Source organism: Oncorhynchus tshawytscha, linkage group LG31 (assembly GCF_018296145.1).
Source record: "Oncorhynchus tshawytscha isolate Ot180627B linkage group LG31, Otsh_v2.0, whole genome shotgun sequence".
NCBI classification, from domain to species: Eukaryota; Metazoa; Chordata; class Actinopteri; order Salmoniformes; family Salmonidae; genus Oncorhynchus; species Oncorhynchus tshawytscha.
The window spans coordinates 32,331,458-32,353,957 of NC_056459.1; the positions used below are offsets into that span (position 1 = coordinate 32,331,458).

General features: G+C 39.5%; 1 protein-coding gene across 1 annotated transcript in view; it reads left to right on the forward strand.

The window, feature by feature from the left end:
- Window positions 1-22,500, forward strand: part of LOC112229197 (gamma-aminobutyric acid type B receptor subunit 1-like) — a 306,296-nt gene that overhangs the window by 225,479 nt on the left and 58,317 nt on the right. Inside the window, exons 13-14 of the mRNA XM_042310436.1 lie at window positions 9,462-9,707; window positions 14,435-14,498. Of these exons, the coding sequence (XP_042166370.1) occupies window positions 9,462-9,707; window positions 14,435-14,498 (310 nt within the window). The remainder of the gene's footprint in view (window positions 1-9,461; window positions 9,708-14,434; window positions 14,499-22,500) is intronic.

The window sequence follows — 22,500 nt, forward strand, 5'->3', positions numbered from 1 at the left end:
ACTTATGGGCCCTAGTCAAAAGCAGCCTCGAGAGGGAGAGATACTAGAGGATGCATCTCTTTACCTATGGGCCCTAGTCAAAAGCAGCCTAGAGAGGGAGAGCTACTAGAGGATGCGTCTCTTTACCTATGGGCCCTAGTCAAAAGCAGCCTAGAGAGGCTTTAGAGTTGTCTCTTATTGATCAAAGCCCCATTTGGTGACGAGGCGTCGAGAGGCTGACAGACCCAGCAGCTGGTTGCCGCCTGGAGCCGGGGGAGGGAGTGGGTGTGCGTGATCTCAAAAACTCAAGTCGAAATTTGATGTTTGTTTAACATTGTGAGTAGGGCTGGTACGGTAACTGTATAACCGTGACGATGAAGAACGTAAATAAATAATCAATAAACATCATAACTTCTGTAATGGGACGGCAGGTAGCCTAGTGGTTACAGTGTTGGACTAGTAACCGAAAGGTTGCAAGTTCAAATCCCCGAGCTGACAAGTTACAAATCTGTCATTCTGCCCCTGAACAGGCAGTTAACCCACTGTTCCTAGGCCGTCATTGAAAATAAGAATTTGTTCTTAAACTGACTTGCCTAGTTAAATAAAGGTTAAATAAAAATGTTGTTGTATTTAATAAGTAACTATATCCAGCAAACCCGATTTTTCTTAACAATAGTTTTTCTACCTTAATCCATCTCCTTCCTCGAACGATCTCTCCCTTTGAAGCTGTAACATGGCCTGCATCTACAGTGTAGTATATATAGTATCTATAGTATAGTATAGTATATATAGTATAGTATATATAGTATCTACAGTATAGTAAAGTATAGTATCTATAGTATATTATCTATAGTATAGTATCTATAGTATAGTATATATAGTATACTATCCATAGCATAGTATAGTATATATAGTAGAGTATAGGTTCTATAGTACAGTATAGGTTCTATAGTATAGTATCTATAGTATAGGTCCTATAGTATAGTATAATATAGTATATATAGTATAGTAAAGTATAGTATCTATAGTATATTATAGTATCTATAGTATAGTATAGTATCCATAGTATAGTATCTATAGTATAGTATCTACAGTATAGTATATATATATATATATATATATAGTATCCGTAGTATAGTATAGTATCTATAGTATAGTATCGATAGTATAGTATAGTATATATAGTGCAGTATAGTATCTATAGTATAGTATATATAGTATAGTATAGTATCCATAGCATAGTATAGTAGCCACAGTATAGCATAGGATCTATAGTATAGTATCTATAGTATAGCATCTATAGTATAGTATAGTACATATGGTATAGTATAGTACCTGTAGTGTAGTATAGTATAGTATCTATAGTATAGTATGGGATCTGTAGTATAGTATAGTATCTATAGTATAGTGTCTATAGTATATTATAATATCTATAGTATATTATAATATCTGTAGTATAGTATAGTATCTATAGTATTGTATAGTATCTACAGTATAGTATAGTACCTATGGTATATTATGGTATCTATAGTATAGTATAGGATCTATAGTATAGTATAGGATCCATAGTATAGTATAGTATCTTTATTATAGTATCTATAGTATAGTATCTATAGTATAGTACAGTATAGTATATATAGTATAGTATCTATAGTATAGTAACTATAGTATAGTATATGATCTATAGTATAGTATCTATAGTGTAGTACCCATAGTATAGTATCTATAGTATACAATCTATAGTATAGTATAGGATCTGTAGTATAGTATCGTATCTATAGTATATTATAATATCTGTAGTATAGTATAGTATCTATAGTATAGTATAGTATCTATAGCATAGTATAGTACCTATGGTATATTATGGTATCTATCGTATAGTATAGGATCTATAGTATAGTATAGGATCCATAGTATAGTACAGTATCTATATTATAGTATCTATAGTATAGTAGCTATAGTATAGTATCGCACAGTATATATAGTATAGCATCTATAGTATAGTAACTATAGTATAGTATATGATCTATAGTATAGTATCTATAGTGTAGTACCCATAGTATAGTATAGTATCTATAGTATACTATGTGTAGTATAGTATCTATAGTATAGTACCTGTAGTATAGTATCTGTAGTATAGTATAGTATATATAGTATAGTATCTATAGTATAGTATCTATGGTATAGTATAGTATCTATAGTACGCAGGGCGGTATCTATAGTATAGTATATATAGTATAGTATATATAGTATATATAGTATATATAGTATATATAGGATAGGATAGTATCTATAGTATAGTAGCTATAGTATAGGATCTATAGTATAGTATAGGATCTATAGTACAGTATAGGATCTATAGTATAGTATATATAGTATAGTATATATAGTATATATAGTATATATAGTATATATAGGATAGGATAGTATCTATAGTATAGTAGCTATAGTATAGGATCTATAGTATAGTATAGGATCTATAGTACAGTATAGGATCTATAGTATAGTATCTATAGTATAGTATAGCCCTGTTCAGCACCCTTCCTGTCGAGCCCTGTTCAGCACCCTTCCTGTTAAGCCCTGTTCAGCACCCTTCCTGCACCCTTCTATCGTATAGTATAGTATCGATAGTGTAGTATCAATAGTATAGTATCTATCGTATAGTAGCTATAGTATAGTATCTATAGTATAGTATAGTATCTATAGTATAGTATCTATAGTACAGTATAGTATCGGTAGTATCGTATGTATAGTGTAGTATCTATAGTATAGTATAGTATCCATACTATAGTATCTATAGTATAGTACAGTATAGTATATATAGTATAGCATAGTATCTATAGTATAGTATCTGAGGTATAGTATATATAGTATGGTATAGTATCTGAGGTATAGTATCTATAGTATGGTATAGTATCTATAGTATAGTATCTATAGTATAGCATAGTATCTATCGTATAGTGTAGTTTATATGGTATAGTATAGGAGCTATAGTATAGTATCCATAGTATAGTATCTATAGTATAGTATTTATAGTATTGTATAGGATCTATAGTATAGTATCTATGGTATAGTATAGTATCTATGGTATATTATAGTACCTATAGTATCTATAGTATAGTATAGGATCTATTGTATAGTATCTATAGTATAGTATCTATAGTATAGTATCTATAGTACGCAGGGCGGTATCTATTGTATAGTATAGTGTATATATAGTACGCATGGCAGTATCTATAGTATAGTATATATAGTATAGTATAGTATCTATAGTATAGTATCTATAGTACAGTATAGTAGCTACAGTATAGTATCTATAGTATAGTACAGTATCTATAGTATAGTATCGATAGTGTAGTATCAATAGTATGGTATCTATCGTATAGTATCTATAGTATAGTACCTATAGTATAGTATAGTATCTATAGTATAGTATCTATAGTATAGTTTGGTATCTATAGTACGGTATAGTATAGTATAGTATCGATAGAATCGTATTTATAGTGTAGTATCTATAGTATAGTATAGTATCCATAGTATAGTATCTACAGTATAGTACAGTATAGTATATATAGTATAGCATAGTATCTATAGTATAGTATCTGAGGTATAGTATCTATAGTATGGTATAGTATCTGAGGTATAGTATCTATAGTATGGTATAGTATCTATAGTATAGTATCTATAGTATAGCATAGTATCTATCGTATAGTATAGTTTATATAGTATAGTGTAGGATCTATAGTATAGTATCCATAGTATAGTATCTATAGTATAGTATTTATAGTATAGTATAGGATCTATAGTATAGTATCTATGGTATAGTATAGTATCTGTGGTATAGTATAGTATCTATGGTATAGTATAGTATCTATGGTATAGTATAGCACCCATAGTATAGAATAGTATCTATAGTATAGTATAGGATCTATAGTATAGTATCTATAGTATAGTATCTATAGTATAGTATCTATAGTCCCCAGGGCGGTATCTATTGTATAGTATAGTGTATATATAGTATGCATGGCAGTATCTATAGTATAGTATATATAGTATAGTATAGTATCTATAGTATAGTATCTATAGTACAGTATAGTAGCTATAGTATAGTATCTATAGTATAGTATAGTATCTATAGTATAGTATCTATAGTATAGTACCCATAGTACGCAGGGCAGTATCTATAGTATAGTATAGTTTCGATAGTATAGTATCTATAGTATAGTACAGTATCGATAGTATAAAATAGTATCTATAGTATAGTATCTATAGTATAGTATCTATAGTATAGTATGGCATCTATAGTACAGTATAGTATCTATAGTATAGTATCTATAGTATAGTATAGTATCGATAGTATAGTGTTGTATCTACAGTATAGTGTCTATAGTATAGTATAGTATCTGTGGTATAGTACCTATAGAATGGTATAGTATCTATAGTATCGATAGTATAGTATCCATCGTATAGTATATTATCTGTAGTATAGTATCTGTAGTATAGTAGCTTTAGTATAGTATAGTATCTATAGTATAGTATCTGTAGTATAGTATAGTGTCTATAGTGTAGTATATTATCTATAGTATAGCATCTATAGTATAGTATGGTATCTACAGTATAGTATAGTATCTATAGTATGGTATCTATAGTACAGTATAGTATCTATAGTATAGTATCTATAGTATAGTATAGTATCGATAGTATAGTGTTGTATCTACAGTATAGTGTCTATAGTATAGTATAGTATCTGTGGTATAGTATCTATAGAATGGTATAGTATCTATAGTATCGATAGTATAGTATCCATCGTATAGTATATTATCTGCAGTATAGTATCTGTAGTATAGTAGCTATAGTATAGTATAGTATCTATAGTATAGTATATGTAGTATAGTACAGTGTCTATAGTGTAGTATAGTATCTATAGTATAGTGTCTATAGTGTAGTATAGTATCTATAGTATAGTATCTATAGTATAGTATAGTATCTATAGTATAGTATCTATGGTATAGTATTTATAGTGTAGTATAGTATCTATAGTATAGTATATTATCTATGGCATAGTATAGTATCTATAGCATAGTATCTATAGTATAGTATCTATAGCGTATTATAGTATCTATAGTATAGTATCTATAGTGTAGTATAGTATCGATAGTATTGTGTCAATAGTATAGTATCTACAGATTAGTATAGTATCCATAGTATAGTATAGTATCTATAGTATAGTATTGCATCTATAGTATAGTATCTATAGTATAGTATCTATTGTATAATATAGTATCTATAGTATAGTATAGTATCTATAGTATAGTATCTATAGCATAGTATCTATAGTATAGTATAGTGTCTATAGCATAGTATCTATAGTATAGTATATTATCTATAGTATAGTATCTATAGTGTAGTATAGTATCTATAGTACAGTATGGTATCTATAGTATAGTATAGTATCTATAGTACGCAGGGCAGGCTACAGTGGCTTGATAAAGTATTCACCCCCACTTTGGCATTTTTCCTATTTTGTTGCCTTACAACCTGGAATTAATATAGATTTTTTTGGGGGGTGGGGGTTTAATCATTTGATTTACACAACATGCCTACTACTTTGAAGATGCAAAATATTTTTAATTGTGAAACAAACAAGATGTTTGTGATGAGAGGCGTTGGGTTTGTGCCAGACATAGCGCTTTCCTTGATGGCCAAAAAAGCTAAATTTTAATCTCATCTGACCAGAGTACCTTCTTCCATATGTTTGGGGACTCTCCCACAACACCAAACGTGTTTGCTTATTTTGTTCTTTAAGCAATGGCTTTTTTCTGGCCACTCTTCCGTAAAGCCCAGCTCCGTGGAGTGTACGGCTTAAAGTGGTCCTATGGACAGATACTCCAATCTCCGCTGTGGAGCTTTGCAGCTCCTTCAAGATTATCTTTGGTCTCTTTGTTGCCTCTCTGATTAATGCCCTCCTAGCCTGGTCCGTGAGTTTTGGTGGCCGGCTTCTCTTGGCATGTTTGTTGTGGGGCCATATTCTTAAATTTTTTTAAATAACAATAATTCTTGGTAAGTGTGGACATTTCTAAGTGACTGTGAATCTGAGAGAAGTTGAAATCCACGCTAGGCTAGCAAATGTCGTAATATACACTCACTGGCCAGTTTATTAGGTACACCCATCTAGTACCAGGTCAAAATCCCCCCCGCTTTGCCTTCGGAACAACCTGAATTCTTCATGGATTCTATAAGGTGTCGGAAAACATTCATTGCTCAATTGGTATCAAAGGACCTAATGAGTGCCAGGAAAACATTCCCCACACCAGTACTCCACCGCCACTAGCCTGTACCAGGCAGGATGTGTCCATGGATTGATGCTGCTTACGCCAAATCCTGACTCTGCTATCAGCATGACGCAACAGGAACCGGGATTCGGCGAAGCAGGCAATGTTTTTTCCACTCCTCAGTTGTCCAGTGTTGGTGATCACTTGCCCACTGGAGCTGCTTCTTGTTGTTTTTAGCTGAAAAGAGTGGAACCCGGTGTGGTCGTCTGCTGCAAATCGCCCTTCCAAATCGCTCATCCAAATCGCCCATCCAAATCGCTCATCCAAATCGCCCTTCCAAATCTCCCATCCAAATCGCCCATCCAAATCTCCCATCCAAATCTCCCATCCAAATCGCCCATCCAAATCGCCCATCCAAATCGCCCATCCATGACAAGGATCAATGAGGTGTGCGTTCCAAGATGCCTCTCTACCCACCACTGTTGTACTGTGCCGTTATTATGTCTGGTTGTGGCCCACCTGTTAGCTTGTGCGATTCTTGCCATTCTCCTTCGACCTCTCTCCTCCGTGAGCTGTTTCCCACCACAAGACTGGACGGTGCCTGGTAAACCCAAGACAATGTCTGTGTGTGTGAAAAGCAGCTCAGGAGGGCAAACATTTCTGAGATACTGGATCTGGCACTCCTGGCACTGACGATCATACCACCCTCAAAGTCGATTAGGTCAACCATTTGGTCTATCTAATGTTCAATGGAACAGTAACTTAATGCCTCGATGCCTGTCTGCCTGCTTTATATAGCAAGCCAAGGCCATCTAAAAAACTGTATGTGTGCAACAGCTACAGCAGCATGACCTCTGCGTGCTAGACTTGTTTACCGCGGTTGCTAAGCAACGGAAAACAACGTGCTACTGCTTCTGGAAGCAGCGCTACAGACAGAGAGTAGAAAATAGAGTACCTTTTGGCTATTTGAATAGTTCTAACGGTGACTGTGGACGTTTGCTTGACAATTTACCTGCTTCTAGGTCTGTCTCCCAAATGGCAACCTATTTTATTTCCTATTATGGGAGTAGTGCACGATATAGAGGAATAGAGGGCCATTTGGAACTCTGCCTATTACAGATCTGTTATGTCTCTCCTTAGCTCGTCACAGAGATCAGGTAGAGAGAGAGAGCCTCTCCTTCCTTCCTCCATATTCCCTTCCTGTCAAGCCTTCTGCCAGAACCCTTCCTATTGAGCCCTGTTCAGCACCCTTCCTGTTGAGCCCAGTTCAGCACCCTTCCTGTTAAGCCCTGTTCAGCACCCTTCCTGTTGAGCCCTGTTCAGCACCCTTCCTGTCGAGCCCTGTTCAGCACCCTTCCTGTCGAGCCCTGTTCAGCACCCTTCCTGTCGAGCCCTGTTCAGCACCCTTCCTGTCGAGCCCTGTTCAGCACCCTTCCTGTCGAGCCCTGTTCAGCACCCTTCCTGTCGAGCCCTGTTCAGCACCCTTCCTGTCGAGCCCTGTTCAGCACCCTTCCTGTCGAGCCCTGTTCAGCACCCTTCCTGTCGAGCCCTGTTCAGCACCCTTCCTGTTGAGCCCTGTTCAGCACCCTTCCTGTCGAGCCCTGTTCAGCACCCTTCCTGTCGAGCCCTGTTCAGCACCCTTCCTGTCGAGCTCTGTTCTGCACCCTTCCTGTCGAGCCCTGTTCAGCACCCTTCCTGTTGAGCCCTGTTCAGCACCCTTCCTGTCGAGCCCTGTTCCAGCACTCCCGTCTAAAGTGATGCCAATTAATAATTCCCTTTCTAGACTCAGACAGCATGAAAACATCCTCTCTCTCTGGGTTCAGGATGAGCTAGAAAAACACAACACACAGACCCCATCTCTCATATTGTATTACAATGGAAAACTGATTTCCTCCATTCCATCAGGCACTCGGGTGTGTGTTTGTGTCTGAGTCTGCTAATAATACGTTGAAAAAGCTTCTTCCACATTCCCTAACACACAAGTGATGATCTCCACCCTGCTACCACGAAAATACTTTCACCTCGCCACCATAGAGCGGGTGAATGCATGCATTGCCCGAGACTGTGTCTCAAAACCTAATGTCTTTGGCTCGAGGATTGGACATGTTTTTGACAGAGTTGTTTATCTGTCCCAAAATACAAAATTGGCCCTTACCGCTGTTCTGTAGAGAACGTTGTCTTGGAACGTCGTCTCCCGTCGCATGGCAGATAAACAATTATTGTCAAAAACCTGTCCAATCCTTTAAAAAAAAACTCCACATCAAGCTAAATGGGAGAGAAAAGGATCTGTGTTATTGAACCAATTTACGAGGGTGGAGGGATTCTATCACAAAGTGGACCTGTCCAATGTGACATTTTTGTTGTTGTCAAAGGGTAGAAACTGGTAGATGTCTGGAACTCAGTCCAGGATCCTGGGCCAACAGAATGGGGGTGGATGGATACAGGAGGGGTGCATTGCAGTTGGTTTGTTTGTTTGTTTGGTTGGTTGGCTGGCTAGCTTGTTTGTTTGTTTGTTTGTTTGTTTGGTTGGCTGGCTGGTTGGTGTGTTTTTGGGTACCTGTGTGAGTGTGAGTGTTTGTACCATGGTGACTTCTTAGCGAGAGGAGAGGAACATCTGACCTGTACCCAGATAGACCCCGCCCACTGGGAGACAGGACGTCAACCTGGTGTTCACCAGCTGTGTACACCAACCCTTCTTCACCCACCCATTATTTTTTTCTTTCTATTGTGTTATTGACTGTACGCTTGTTTATTCCTATGTGTAACTCTGTGTTGTTGTTTTGTGTTACACTGCTTTGCTTTATCTTGGCCAGGTCGCAGTTGTAAATGAGAACTTGTTCTCAACTAGCCTACCTGGTTAAATAAAGGTGTTCTCAACTAGCCTACCTGGTTAAATAAAGGTGTTCTCAACTAGCCTACCTGGTTAAATAAAGGTGTTCTCAACTAGTCCTACCTGGTTAAATAAAGGTGTTCTCAACTAGCCTACCTGGTTAAATAAAGGTGTACTCAACTAGCCTACCTGGTTAAATAAAGGTGTACTCAACTAGCCTACCTGGTTAAATAAAGGTGTTCTCAACTAGCCTACCTGGTTAAATAAAGGTGTTCTCAACTAGTCCTACCTGGTTAAATAAAGGTGTTCTCAACTAGCCTACCTGGTTAAATAAAGGTGAAATAAACTGTTCTAAGCCCTCCTCCTCTCTCTTCCTCCAGACGTCTCAGGAGTTTCTGAACCAGCTGATGTCTAAGTTGGGGGGTAAGAACCCAGAGGAGACGGGAGGGTTCCAGGAGGCCCCTCTGGCCTACGATGCAGTGTGGGCCCTGGCTCTGGCCCTCAACAAGACCGTGGGGCCCCTGAAGGCCAAGGGCCGCAGGCTAGAAGACTTCAACTACAACAACCGAGATATCACCGCCGAGATCTATCGTGCTCTCAACACCAGCTCATTCGAAGGAGTGTCGGTGAGTATCTTATATGTAACCACAGAGAGAGGATGGAAATTGAAGAGAAAGAGGAGAAGTTTGTGGTTGTACTGGGAGAGATATGAGAGATATGAGAGAGAGAGAGAGAGAGAGAGAGAGAGAGAGAGAGAGACAGAAATAGTCGCAGAGACAGAAATAGAGACAGACAGACAGACAGACTCTACCCTGGACTTGAGCAGTCTTTACGACTAGTGCCACCTCTACAAGGAAGCCCTCCCCACCTTTTCCAGGACCCTGAAGGACATCCCCCTCAAACACAGCCCCAGCACCTCCCACAGGAGCAACAGAGCAACGACCAGCGAGACACCCTCCCGAAGGCCCCCAAGGAGGCCACTGTATTCCCACTGGTCAATCCATAATGGGAATAACAGGGAGTGAGGGGAGAGAGTGAGTGTGTGAGAGAGAGGAACTGAAAGAGAGATGTATCCTCCAGACAGAGCTATACCTTATCCCCTGACACCATGAGGTAGACACACGAGGGAGGGAGGGAGAGGGGGAGAGAGAGAGGGGGAGAGAGAGAGAGAGGGAGAGAGAGAGAGATAGACCCTAGCTATGCAGACTCAATCTTTCCCTTGACCCGTCGCTGCACCTTAACTGAATATGTGCGGCTGATTAGGTAATCGAGAATATGAAATAATAAAAAACATTCCTATAAAGGGCAACGTACTTCCAGCTTTCCTCTGCCTCTGAGTGAACTAACATCGGCCAGTATGAAGGCCATGCAATCAAGTGAATACCCTGCACCGGGAGAACTCACGCCAAGAGGACCTACACCCAGGCCACAGCATCACCAGCAGCATACCAACCAGCTAAGACCCCCCAAGCAAACCCTGGCCACAGCATCACCAGCAGCATACCAACCAGCTAAGACCCCCCAAGCAAACCCTGGCCACAGCATCACCAGCCACATACCAACCAGCTAAGACCCCCCAAGCAAACCCTGGCCATTTTTTATATTAATTTACCCCCAATAGACCCCCCCCATACATTATTGAAGACAGCTTCTCCACCCTAGAGGAGGAGATCAACAATTTCCAGACATGTAGTAGTCTGTGTTGACCTAAATGCCAGAACTGGACAAGAACCTGACACTTTCAGCACAAAGGGGGACGAACACCTGGAGGTGACATCATTCCCTCCCAAATATGTCCACAATTATGACAAAACAACCCCAAAAGATAGGTCACAACTCCCTGCAGCTCTGTCACACACTGGGTCTGTAATAAGTCAATGGTAGGCTATGAGGGGGACTTCTACGGTCGGTACACGTACAGCTCATCCCCTGGCAGTAATACTGCTGACTACTTTATCACTGACCTCAACCCAGAGTCTCTTAGAGCGTTCAGGTAGTCCACTGACACCCCTATCAGATCACAGCAAAATCACAGTCTACTTGAACAGAGCAATACACAATCATGAGACATCAACGCCAAAGGAACTGCAGAACATGAATTAAGACATGCTATAGATGGGAGGACAGTAGTGCAGAAACATACCAAAAAACAATTATGCAACAACAAATTCAATCCCTTTTAGACAAATTCTGGACAAAACATGTCTCTATAATAGTGAAAGTAGAAACTTGGCAGTAAAAAGCCTAAATAGTATAGTTGACCTTTCAACTTCCCTATTAAATATAAAAAAGAAAGCAAACAACTTAAGAAAATGTTCAACAAGGACAAATGGTTTGATGAAGATTGTAAAAACCTGTCCAGCCAAAAACATGGAGACCCAGAAAACCTACGAGTCTACAGCTTCACTATGGTGAAACACTAAAACAATACAGAAATACACTAGAAAAAAAGAAGGAACAGCACGTCAGAAATCTGCTGAAAGTCATTGAAGAATCCAACCACTTCTGTGAAAATTGGAAAACACCAAACAAACAACAACACGAAGAGTTATCTATCCAAAACGGAGATGTATGGGTAAACCACTTCTTCAAAGAACAAACAGCAAAAATATATACCTGATCAATTACAAATCTTAGAATCAGCTATTAAAGACTAACAGAACCCACTGAATTCTCCAATTACATTGAATGAACTACAGGACAAAATACAAACCCTCCAACCCAAAAGGCCTGTGGTGTTAATGGTATCCTCAATTTGCTATACAAATTGATGTATAGCAATGTTGGAGGGAAAAAGATCCGACATTATAGAATCCATCTAAACAAACAACATTTTCTACAGGGCTGTGGGGTGAGACAGGGATGCAGCTTGAGCCCCACCCTGTTCAACATGTACGTTCAACATGAACAGTATATCAATGACTAGAACAGTCTGCAGCACCCAGCCTCACCTTACTAGAGTCAAATGTGTACTGTTTGTTGATGATCTGGTGCTTCTGTCCCCAACCAAGGAGGGCCTACAGCAGCACCTAGATTTTCTGCACAGATTCTGTCAGACCTGGGCCCTGACAGTAAATCTCTGTGAGACAAAAAATAACAGTGTTCCAGAAAAGGTAGAACTGCCAGGACCACAAATACAAATTCCATCTAGACACCGTTGCCCTAGAGCACACAAAAATAATTCATACCTCAGCGTAAACAGAAGCACCACAGGTAACTTCCACAAAGCTGTGAACGATCTAATAAACAAAGCAAGAAGGGCATTCTGCGCCATCAAAAGGAACATAAAATTCGACATCCCATTTGGGATCTGGCAAATGACTAAAAATACTTGAATCAGTTATAAAACCCATGGCCCTTTATGGTTGTGAGGTCTGGGGTCAACTCACCAACCAAGAATTCACAAAATGGGACAAGCACCAAATCGAGTCTTTGCATACAGAGTTCTGCAAAAACATCCGCTGTGTACTATGTAAAACACCGAATAATACATGCAGAGTAGAATTAGGACGATATTCGCTAATGATCAAAATCCAGAAAAGAGACGTTAAATTCTACAACCACCTAAAATAAAAAATATATTCAAACCTCCATAATAAAGCCATCACCTACAGAGACATTACCCTAAACAAGCTGGTCCTGGGGCTCTGTTCATAAGCAAAAACAGACCCCACAGAGCCCCCAGGACAGCAGCACAATTAGACCCAACCAAATCATGAGAAAACAAAAAGATAATTACTTGACACATTGGAAAGAATTAACAAAAAAACAGAGCAGACTAGAATGCTATTTGTCCCTAAACAGAGAGTACACAGTGGCAGAATACCTGACCACTGTGACTGACCCAAACTTAAGGAAAGCTTTGACTATGTACAGACTCAGTGAGCATAGCCTTGCTATTGAGAGAGGCTGCCATAGGCAGACTTGGCTCTCAAGAAAAGACAGTCTGTGTGCACACTGCCCAGAAAACGAGGTGGAAACTGAGCTGCACTTCCTAACCTAAACGTATGACCATATTAGAGACACATATTTCACTCAGATTACACAGACCCACAAAGAATTTGAAAATTAATCTCATTTTGATAAACTCTCATGTCTATTAGGTGAAATACCACAGTGTGACATCACCGCAGCATGATGTGTGACCTGTTGCCACGAGAAAAGGGCAACCAGTGAAGAACAATCACCATTGTAAATACAACCCATATTTATGTTGATTTATTTTCCCTTTTGTTCTTTAACTATTTGCTCATCATTACAACACTTTACACAGCCCTAACATGACATTTGAAATGTCTCTATTCCTTTGAAACGTATGTGAACTTACTGCTCAGTTTTGATTGTTTATTTCACTTTTGTTTATTGTCTATTTCACTTGCTTTGGCAATGTAAACATATGTTTCCCATGCCAATAACGACCATTGAATTGAGAAAGAGAGACAGCCAGATAGACGGCCATCAAGAGAGAGAGACATACACAGAGAAAGAGAGATAGAGAGGCACAGAGAGAGAGATTGAGAAAGAAAGTGATGTAGATAGAGAGAGAAACAAAGAGAGAGACACAGAGAGAAAGACGGACAGCTTGAGAGAGACACAGAGACAGAAAGACACACAGAGAGATTCAGACTGAGAAAGAGAGAGACACAGAGAGACAGCGAGAGACAGACAGAGATGCGAGAGAGACCCAGATTACAACAAACGTTGCCACAACTTTAGAGAACGTTCCCTTAAGTGTCTCATACGGTCATTACTTACCGTTTTCATAGGAGAGTTCTAGTGATGTGCAAGGACTGTTTCCAAGAGATCATCACCTTAATGTAAACAGAACGTCTTTAGGGAAGAATACTCTCCTAAACCTCAGAAAAGTGAAAACATGAATGTTCTTGCAACTTTCCCAAGAAACATGTCTAGAATATTAATATGTTCTGAGAACAAGAAACATGTCTAGAACATTAATAGAACATTAATATGTTCTGAGAACAAGACACATGTCTAGAACGTTAATATGTTCTAAGAACATTGCAACCTTCCCAAGAAACATGTCTAGAATATTAATATGTTCTAAGAACATTGTAACGTTCCCGAGAAACATGTCTAGAACATTCTGAGAAAAAGAAGCATATCTAGAACATTAATATGTTCTGAGAACAAGAAACATGTCTAGAACATTAATATGTTCTGAGAACATTGCAACCACTTTCTGGGTATGTTTGTTGTGACGTTGATGGAATAACCTCAGAAAAGTCAGAAAACTGAAAGAGAGAGGTGTTGAAAGAGAGAACTGTATACCACTTACCTTTTTTAAACTTTTTTTTTTTTTTTTTACTAGTCTTCATTATTTGTCTTCCTACAGGGCCATGTTGTGTTTGATGCCCAGGGTTCTAGAATGGCCTGGACTCTTATTGAGCAGCTGCAAGGTACAGTACTCTCTCTATTCCTTGTGTATACAATACATAAATAAATAAATAAATAAATGTCCCCAACTGGCCCACGGCTGGTGACATCTTGTAATTTTGAACATGAAACATCGGCATGGCACCAATCTTGGATCCGGGTAGTAACATTTGTGGTGTACTAGCATGGATGGCCAGTGTCCAAAATCCTTCAGCTCCATCCCTGAGTCCATAATCACAAGTATCAACCATATACAATGCTCTAGAAAGTATTCATACACCTTGACTTAGTCCAAATTTTGTTGTGTTGTTGGATTCATTTTTATTTTATTTTCTTCACACAATACCTCGTAATGACAAATTGAAAACTTGCTATTATAAATGTTTATTGAAAAGTTTGGACACGCCTACTCATTCAAGGACTTTTCTTTATTTTGACTATTTTCAACATTGTAGAATAATAGTGAAGACAATAAAACTACGAAATAACACATGGAATCATGTGGTGACCAAACAAGTGTTAATTAAACAAATGTAAATATCTTTTATATTTGAGATTCTTCAAAGTAGCTACCCTTTGCCTTGATGACAGCTTTGCACACTCTTGGCATTCTCTCAACCAGCTTCACCTAGAATGCTTTTCCAAAAGTCTTGAAGGAGTTCCCACATATGCTGAGCACTTGTTGGTGGCTTTTCCTTCACTCTGCGGTCCAACTCATCCCAAACCATCTCAATTTGGTTAAGGTCGTGTAATTGTGGAGGCCAGGTCATCTGATGCAGCACTCCATCACTCTCCTTCTTGGTCAAATAGCCCTTACACAGCCTAGAGGTTTGTTGGGTCATTGTCCTGTTGAAAAACAAATGATAGTCCCACTAAGCGCAAACCAGATGGGGTGGTGTATCCCTGCAGGATGCTGTGGTAGCCATGCTGGTTATGTGTGCCTGGTTTTCTAAATAAAACACAGACAGTGTATCCAGCTAAGCACCCCCACACCATCACACCTCCTCCTCCATGCTTCACCATAGGGATGGTGCCAGGTTTCCTCCAGATGTGACACTTGGCATTCAGGCCAAAGAGCTTAATCTTGGTTTCATCAGACCAGAGAATCTTTCTCATGGTCTGAGAGTCCTTTAGATGCCTTTTGGCAAACTCCAAGCTTACTGTCATGTGCCTTTTCCTGAGGAGTGGCTTCTGTCTGGCCACTTTATCATAAAGTCCTGATTTGTGGAGTACAGCAGAGATGGTTGACCTTCTTGAAGGTTGTCCCATCTCCACAAAGGAACTCTGGAGGTCTGTCAGAGTGACCATCAGGTTCTTGGTCACCTCCCTGACCAAGGCCCTTCTCCCCTGATTGCTCAGTTTGGCTGGGCGGCCAGCTCTAGAAAGAGTCTTGGTGGTTCCAAACTTCTTACATTTAAGAATGATGAGGGCCACTGTGTTTTTGGGGACTTTCAATGCTGCTGAAATGTTTTGGTACCCTTCTCCAGATCTGTGCCTCAACACAATCCTGTTTCGGAGCTCTATGGACAGTTCCTTCGACCTCATGGCTTGGATTTTGCTCTGACATGCACTGTCAACTGTGGGATGTTATATAGACAGGTGTGTGCCTTTCCAAATCATGTCCAATCAATTGAATTTACCACAAGTAGTCTCCAATCAAGTTGTAGAAACATCTCAAGGATGATCAATGGAAACAGGATGCACCTGAGTTCAATTTTGAGCCTCATAGCAAAGGATCTGAATATAAATATATAGGATCTGAACACTTATGTAAATAAGGTATTTCTGTTTTTTATTTTCAATACATTTGCAAAAATGTCTAAAAACCTATTTGCACTTCGTCATAATGGTGTATTGTGTTTAGATTGATGAGGGAAAACAATTTAATCCATTTTGGAATAACGTAACAACATTTGGAAAAAGGGAAGGGGTCTGAATACTGTGCAGTACACTTTCTTCCTGTTTACACAATGTGCTGTACCATAATCAATAGTATCATTTTACAGTACGTTCTGGTATCTTATAACCTATATATTATTCTCACAATCCATTTACACATTGCTAACAAGTATTTAATTGGTAAGCGTAAAAGTACAATATGTTCCATATACTGAATTTACTAACAATATGAGATTTTTTAATCTCCACTGAAACCCCTCATGTTTTGAGGGGGTTTGGCTTTTTAATTATTATTTTTTTAAACCTTTATTTAACCAGGTAAGTCAGTTAAGAACAAATTCTTATTTTCAATGACGGCCTAGGAACAGTGGGTTAACTGCCTGTTCAGGGGCAGAACGACAGATTTGTACCTTGTCAGCTCGGGGATTTGAACTTGCAACCTTCCAAGGCCACCCTGCCGCCCCGGCTTCTCTCTGTGTGTGTGCTTGTGTTTGTGTGTGTTTGTTGAGGGGTTAGGTTTCTGTGTGTGTGTGTGTTTAGGGGTTAGGTTTCTGTGTGTGTGTGTGTGTGTGTGTGTGTGTGTGTGTGTGTGTGTTGAGGGGTTAGGTTTATGCCCAGACACATCTGTTCAGTAAGTCTCGTGAACAATAAGGGTCTCAATATTGTCCCCTGGCACAGTTGTACTTACTCATAATACAATGATAGCAGAAACTAATGAAGTCAACATGTGCATAAAAAGTTAATAGCTGCTTAAATATTTCAGTTGGAGGGTTTCCCAAATGAGCTTCTGAAATGTATCAGTTCTTCTTGCAATTACAATAAACCCGAAAGCCCAGTGCTTTAGTTTAGCATAAACGCTGCTACAGTCATCTCCAGAAGGAGAGAGAGAGAGAGAGAGGGAGAGGGAGAGGGAGAGAGACAGCGACGAGAGGGAGAGGGAGAGAGACGAGAGGGAGAGGGAGAGGGAGAGAGACGAGAGGGAGAGGGAGAGGGAGAGAGAGAGAGACGAGAGGGAGAGGGAGAGGAGAGGAGAGGGAGAGAGACGAGAGGGAGAGGGAGGGAGGGAGGGAGAGGAGAGGGAGAGGGAGAGGGAGAGGGAGAGAGACGAGAGGGAGAGGGAGAGGGACGAGAGGGAGAGGGAGAGAGGGAGGGGAGGGAGAGAGACGAGAGGGAGAGGGAGAGAGACGAGAGGGAGAGGGAGAGAGACGAGAGGGAGAGGGAGAGGGGAGGGAGGGGAGAGAGACAGCGATGAGAGGGAGAGGGAGAGAGACGAGAGGGAGAGGGAGAGGGAGAGGGAGAGGGAGAGGGAGAGGGAGAGGGAGAGAGACGAGAGGGAGAGGGAGAGAGGGAGGGAGAGAGACGAGAGGGAGAGGGAGAGGGAGAGGGAGAGGGAGAGAGACGAGAGGGAGAGGGAGAGAGACGAGAGGGAGAGGGAGAGGGAGAGGGAGAGAGGGAGGGAGAGAGACGAGAGGGAGAGGGAGAGAGACGAGAGGGAGAGGGAGAGAGAGAGGAGAGGGAGAGGGAGAGGGAGAGGGAGAGGGAGAGGGAGAGGGAGAGGGAGAGGGAGAGAGACGAGAGGGAGAGGGAGAGAGGGAGGGAGAGAGACGAGAGACCGACAGAGAGAGACAAGAGGGACAGGGAGAGAGAGCGAGCGAGAAAGAGAGAGAGACCGACAGAGACAAGAGGGAGAGAGCAAGACAGACAGAGACGAGAGGGAGAGAAAGAGAGAGGCAGAGACGAGAGGAAGAGGGAGAGAGCGAGAGCAAAACAGAGAGAGAGACAGACAGAAACGAGAGCGAGAGGGAGAGAGTGAGAAAGAGAGACAGACAGACAGAGATCAAGAGAGAGAATGACAGACAAACAGACAGACAGACAGAGATGAGACAGAGACCCATATAGCAACAAACGTTCCCACAACTTCAGAGAGACAAAAAAAAAAAAAAAAACGAAACAAAGGTAAAGTCTTTTCATGTTTTGTCAATATCAAAAAAAGCGTTTGACTCAATTTGGCATAAGGGTTCAGGGTTCAGGGTTCAGGGTTCAATTAAATGTCAGGAATTGTGAAAAACTGAGTTGAAATGTATTTGGCTAAGGTGTATGTAAACTTCTGACTTCAACTGTAAGTGTCTTATATTGGCTGAAAGCTTAAATTCTTGTTAATATAACTCCACTGTCCAATTTACAGTAGCTATTATTGATAAATTCACCTCTGAAGGTGAAATGTGTACTTACATTCGGAAATCTTGCTCTGATTTATCATCCAAAGGGTCCCAGAGATAACATGAAGTGTCATTTTGTTAAATAAAGTCATTTTTCATATCCTAAAAAGGTCCATATAGCGCACACTATCGATTTTGTATTTCCACTCGCTCAATTTGCAAAGAAAGGAATCTGTGGAAATCTCACCTTAAACGTTGTTTGAACGAGTCAAATCACATTCGTATCTATTCCTCAGAGATCCTAGAAGGTAACAAGACTTCACTATTTCATTAGGGATGGAGTATATTCTATAGGACACCATATTTGGTCAGAGAGCGATGCCTTCATGGCACACCGATGACCCCGGCGGCCATCACTCGAACGACTGTGTCTTTGTCAAATAAGAACCAATCGGGGTCAAAAAGAAGCTAGCTAAATAGCCAATGAGCTGAGCTTTATGGGAATATCCAGAAACCATGTATATGTTGTAAAATGTCATTTCTAACCTTGTACGACAGCATTCCTTTTCATTTTGATAAAACTTATAAGGATATTCAGAGTTATAAAGTTATGAAACTGTTTGTTTTGCAAATGGTGAACATATAACATGGCTACTAATACTTTGAAAGCTTAATCAAAGTCCAAGTACACAGATTTGACAATATTCTTGAAGAAAAATTGAATATGAATGCGAATGTCTCCTTCACAATTTGCCCAAATGTACCTGGGGCTACAAGTCTTGTAGGTCAGTCAGTCTTCAGGTTATCCATCCGAGACTTTGCACATACACCACTGCCATCTTGTGGACACTATCGGAATTACAACCAGAGTGATGGCTAAAACTATGACCTTTCTGTTGCATTTCAAAGATGGTGGTAGAAATAAAACTGGTTAGTTTTTTCTTTGCATTATCTTTTACCAGATCTATTGTGTTATATTCTCCTACATTCTTTTTACATTTCTACAAAATGTATAGTGTTTCCTTTCAAATGGTACCAAGAATATGCATATCCTTTCTCCAGGGACTGAGCTACAGGCAGTTAGATTTGGGTATGTCATTTAAGCAAAAATTGAAATAAAGGGGGCTATCCCTAAGAAGTTTTAATTTTAACAGACAGTACACAGTGGCAAAATACCTGACCACTGTGACTGACACAAACTTAAGGAAAGCTTTGACTATGTTCAGAGTGAGCATAGCCTTGCTATTGAGACAGGGACAGGCTATGTGCACACTTTCCAAAAGTAGGTGTAAACTAAGCTGCAATTCCTAACGTCCTGCCAAGTGTACGACTATATTAGAGACATATATTTCCCTCAGATTACACAGATCCACAAAGAATTTGAAAACAAATCCAATTTTAATAAACTCCCATATCTACTGGGTGAAATACCACAGTGTATAATCACAACAGCAAGATTTGTGACCTCTTGCCACAAGAAAAGTTCAACCAGTGAAGAATAAACACCATTGTAAATACAACCCATATGCATGTTTATTTATTTTCCCTTTTGTACTTTAACTATTTGCACATCGTTACAACACTTTTGGAACTTTTGTGAGTGTAATGTTTACTGTGAATATTTGTATTATTGATTTCACTTTTGTTTATTATCTATTTGACTTTTTCCCAGTAATGACAGACAGACAGACAGACAGACAGACAGACAGACAGACAGACAGGCAGGCAGACAGACAGACAGGCAGGCAGGCAGGCAGGCAGGCAGACAGACAGACAGACAGACAGGCAGGCAGGCAGACAGGCAGACAGACAGACAGACAGACAGACAGACAGACTTCTCCAAATTGTGTCCAGGTGTATTTGTTTTCTGTCTCCTATTAATCCTTCTCCTCTTTACATTAATATGTCTGTCTCAAAGCACCTCATGTGCTTGTCTTATTCCTTTCATTTCAATTGTTAATGTTGACGTCCATGCCTACGCATTGAGCAGTACTGTAGCCATGGCGATAAGAGAGGGAGAGGTACTCATAGTGGTGAAACTCTGGTAAAAATAACTAGACATTTTTTTTTTTTAAGGTCTTTATTTTGCTTTTGTTTTTTAATTCTCTCTTCTTAGCCCGCCCCTGGTGGCTCCCTGACAGCCTCCTCTGTCACACAGGAATGGTGTCGATAGCATCGTCTCATCTCTGGCTACATCGGGCTGGCTGCCTGTGAGAGAGGCAGGCAGTGAGGTGGTGTTAGTTGGTTTGGCTGGCTGCGTTTTGATCAATGTGCCTGTGTTCAATCTGTCTGCTGCATTGTGTCTGTTCAGACAGCGCCTGTGTCGGTGACTCATGTCGTCTCTCATGTGGGAAAACACTCTTTGTTTTTTTGTGGCGGCTGATGAAAAATTAAGCTTGTTTTCCCAATCTCCTCTCCTCTCTGTTGCTTCCCCACCGTCCCAGAAAAGGAAGTGTTGTTTTGATTAATAATTTACTCAACGCTAATTGGAGTGGATTTAGCCCAGGGCGGTTTGGAAAGGGTTTGGTTCTGGGTGTATTAGAGTGCAACACAGGCTAAGTGGACATGAGCTGCTTCTCAGTCAGCCAGCAGCTATGGCATACCTACTGTATATCTAATGCATATCTACTGTATATCTACTGCATATCTACTGCATACCTACTGTATTCTACTGTATAACTACTGCATATCTACTGTATACCTACTGCTTATCTACTGTATACCTACTGCATATCTACTGAATACCTACTGTATGTATACATACTGTATAAATACTGTATATCTACTGCATATCTACTTTATCTCTACTGCATATCTACTGTATATATACTGTATATCTACTGCAAATCTACTTTATCTCTACTGCATATCTACTGTATATCTACTGCATATCTACTTTATCTCTACTGCATATCTACTGTATATCTACTGCATATCTACTACATATATACTGTATATCTACTGCAAATCTACTGCATATCTACTGTATATCTACTGTTTATCCACTGAATATCTACTGCATATCTACTGTCTACTGCATATCTACTGTTTATCCACTGTATATCTACTGCATATCTACTGTTTATCCACTGTATATCTACTGTATACCTACTGTATATCTACTGCAAATATATACTGTATATCTACTGTATATCTGCTGTCTACTGCATATCTACTGTATATATACTGCATATATACTGTATATCTACTGTGTATCTACTGCATATCTACTGCCTATCTACTGCATATCTACTGCATATCTTCTGTCTACTGCATATCTACTGCATATTTACTGCATATCTACTGCATACCTACTGTCTACTCTATATCTACTGCATATCTACTGCATACTGCATATCTACTCTCTACTGCATATCTACTCTATATCTACTGCATATCTACTCCATATCTACTGTCTACTGCATATCTACTGCATATCTACTGTCAATATACTGCATATCTACTGCATATACTGTATATCTACTGTATATCTGCTGTCTACTGCATATATACTGTATATCTACTGTATATCTACTGTATATCTGCTGTCTACTGCATATCTACTGCATATATACTGTATATCTACTGCATATCTACTGCATACCTACTGTCTACTCTATATCTACTGCATATCTACTGCATATCTACTGCATATCTACTCTATATCTACTGCATATCTACTCCATATCTACTGTCTACTGCATATATTTTGCATATCTACTGCATATCTACTGCATATCTACTGTCTACTGCATATCTACTGCATATCTACTGTATATCTACTGTACACCTACTGCAAATCTACTGCATATCTACTGTATATCTACTGCATATATATACTGCATATCTACTGTATATCTACTGCATATATACTGTATATCTACTGTCTACTGTATACCTACTGTATATCTACTGCATATCTACTGCATATCTACTGTATATCTACTGTATACCTACTGTATATCTA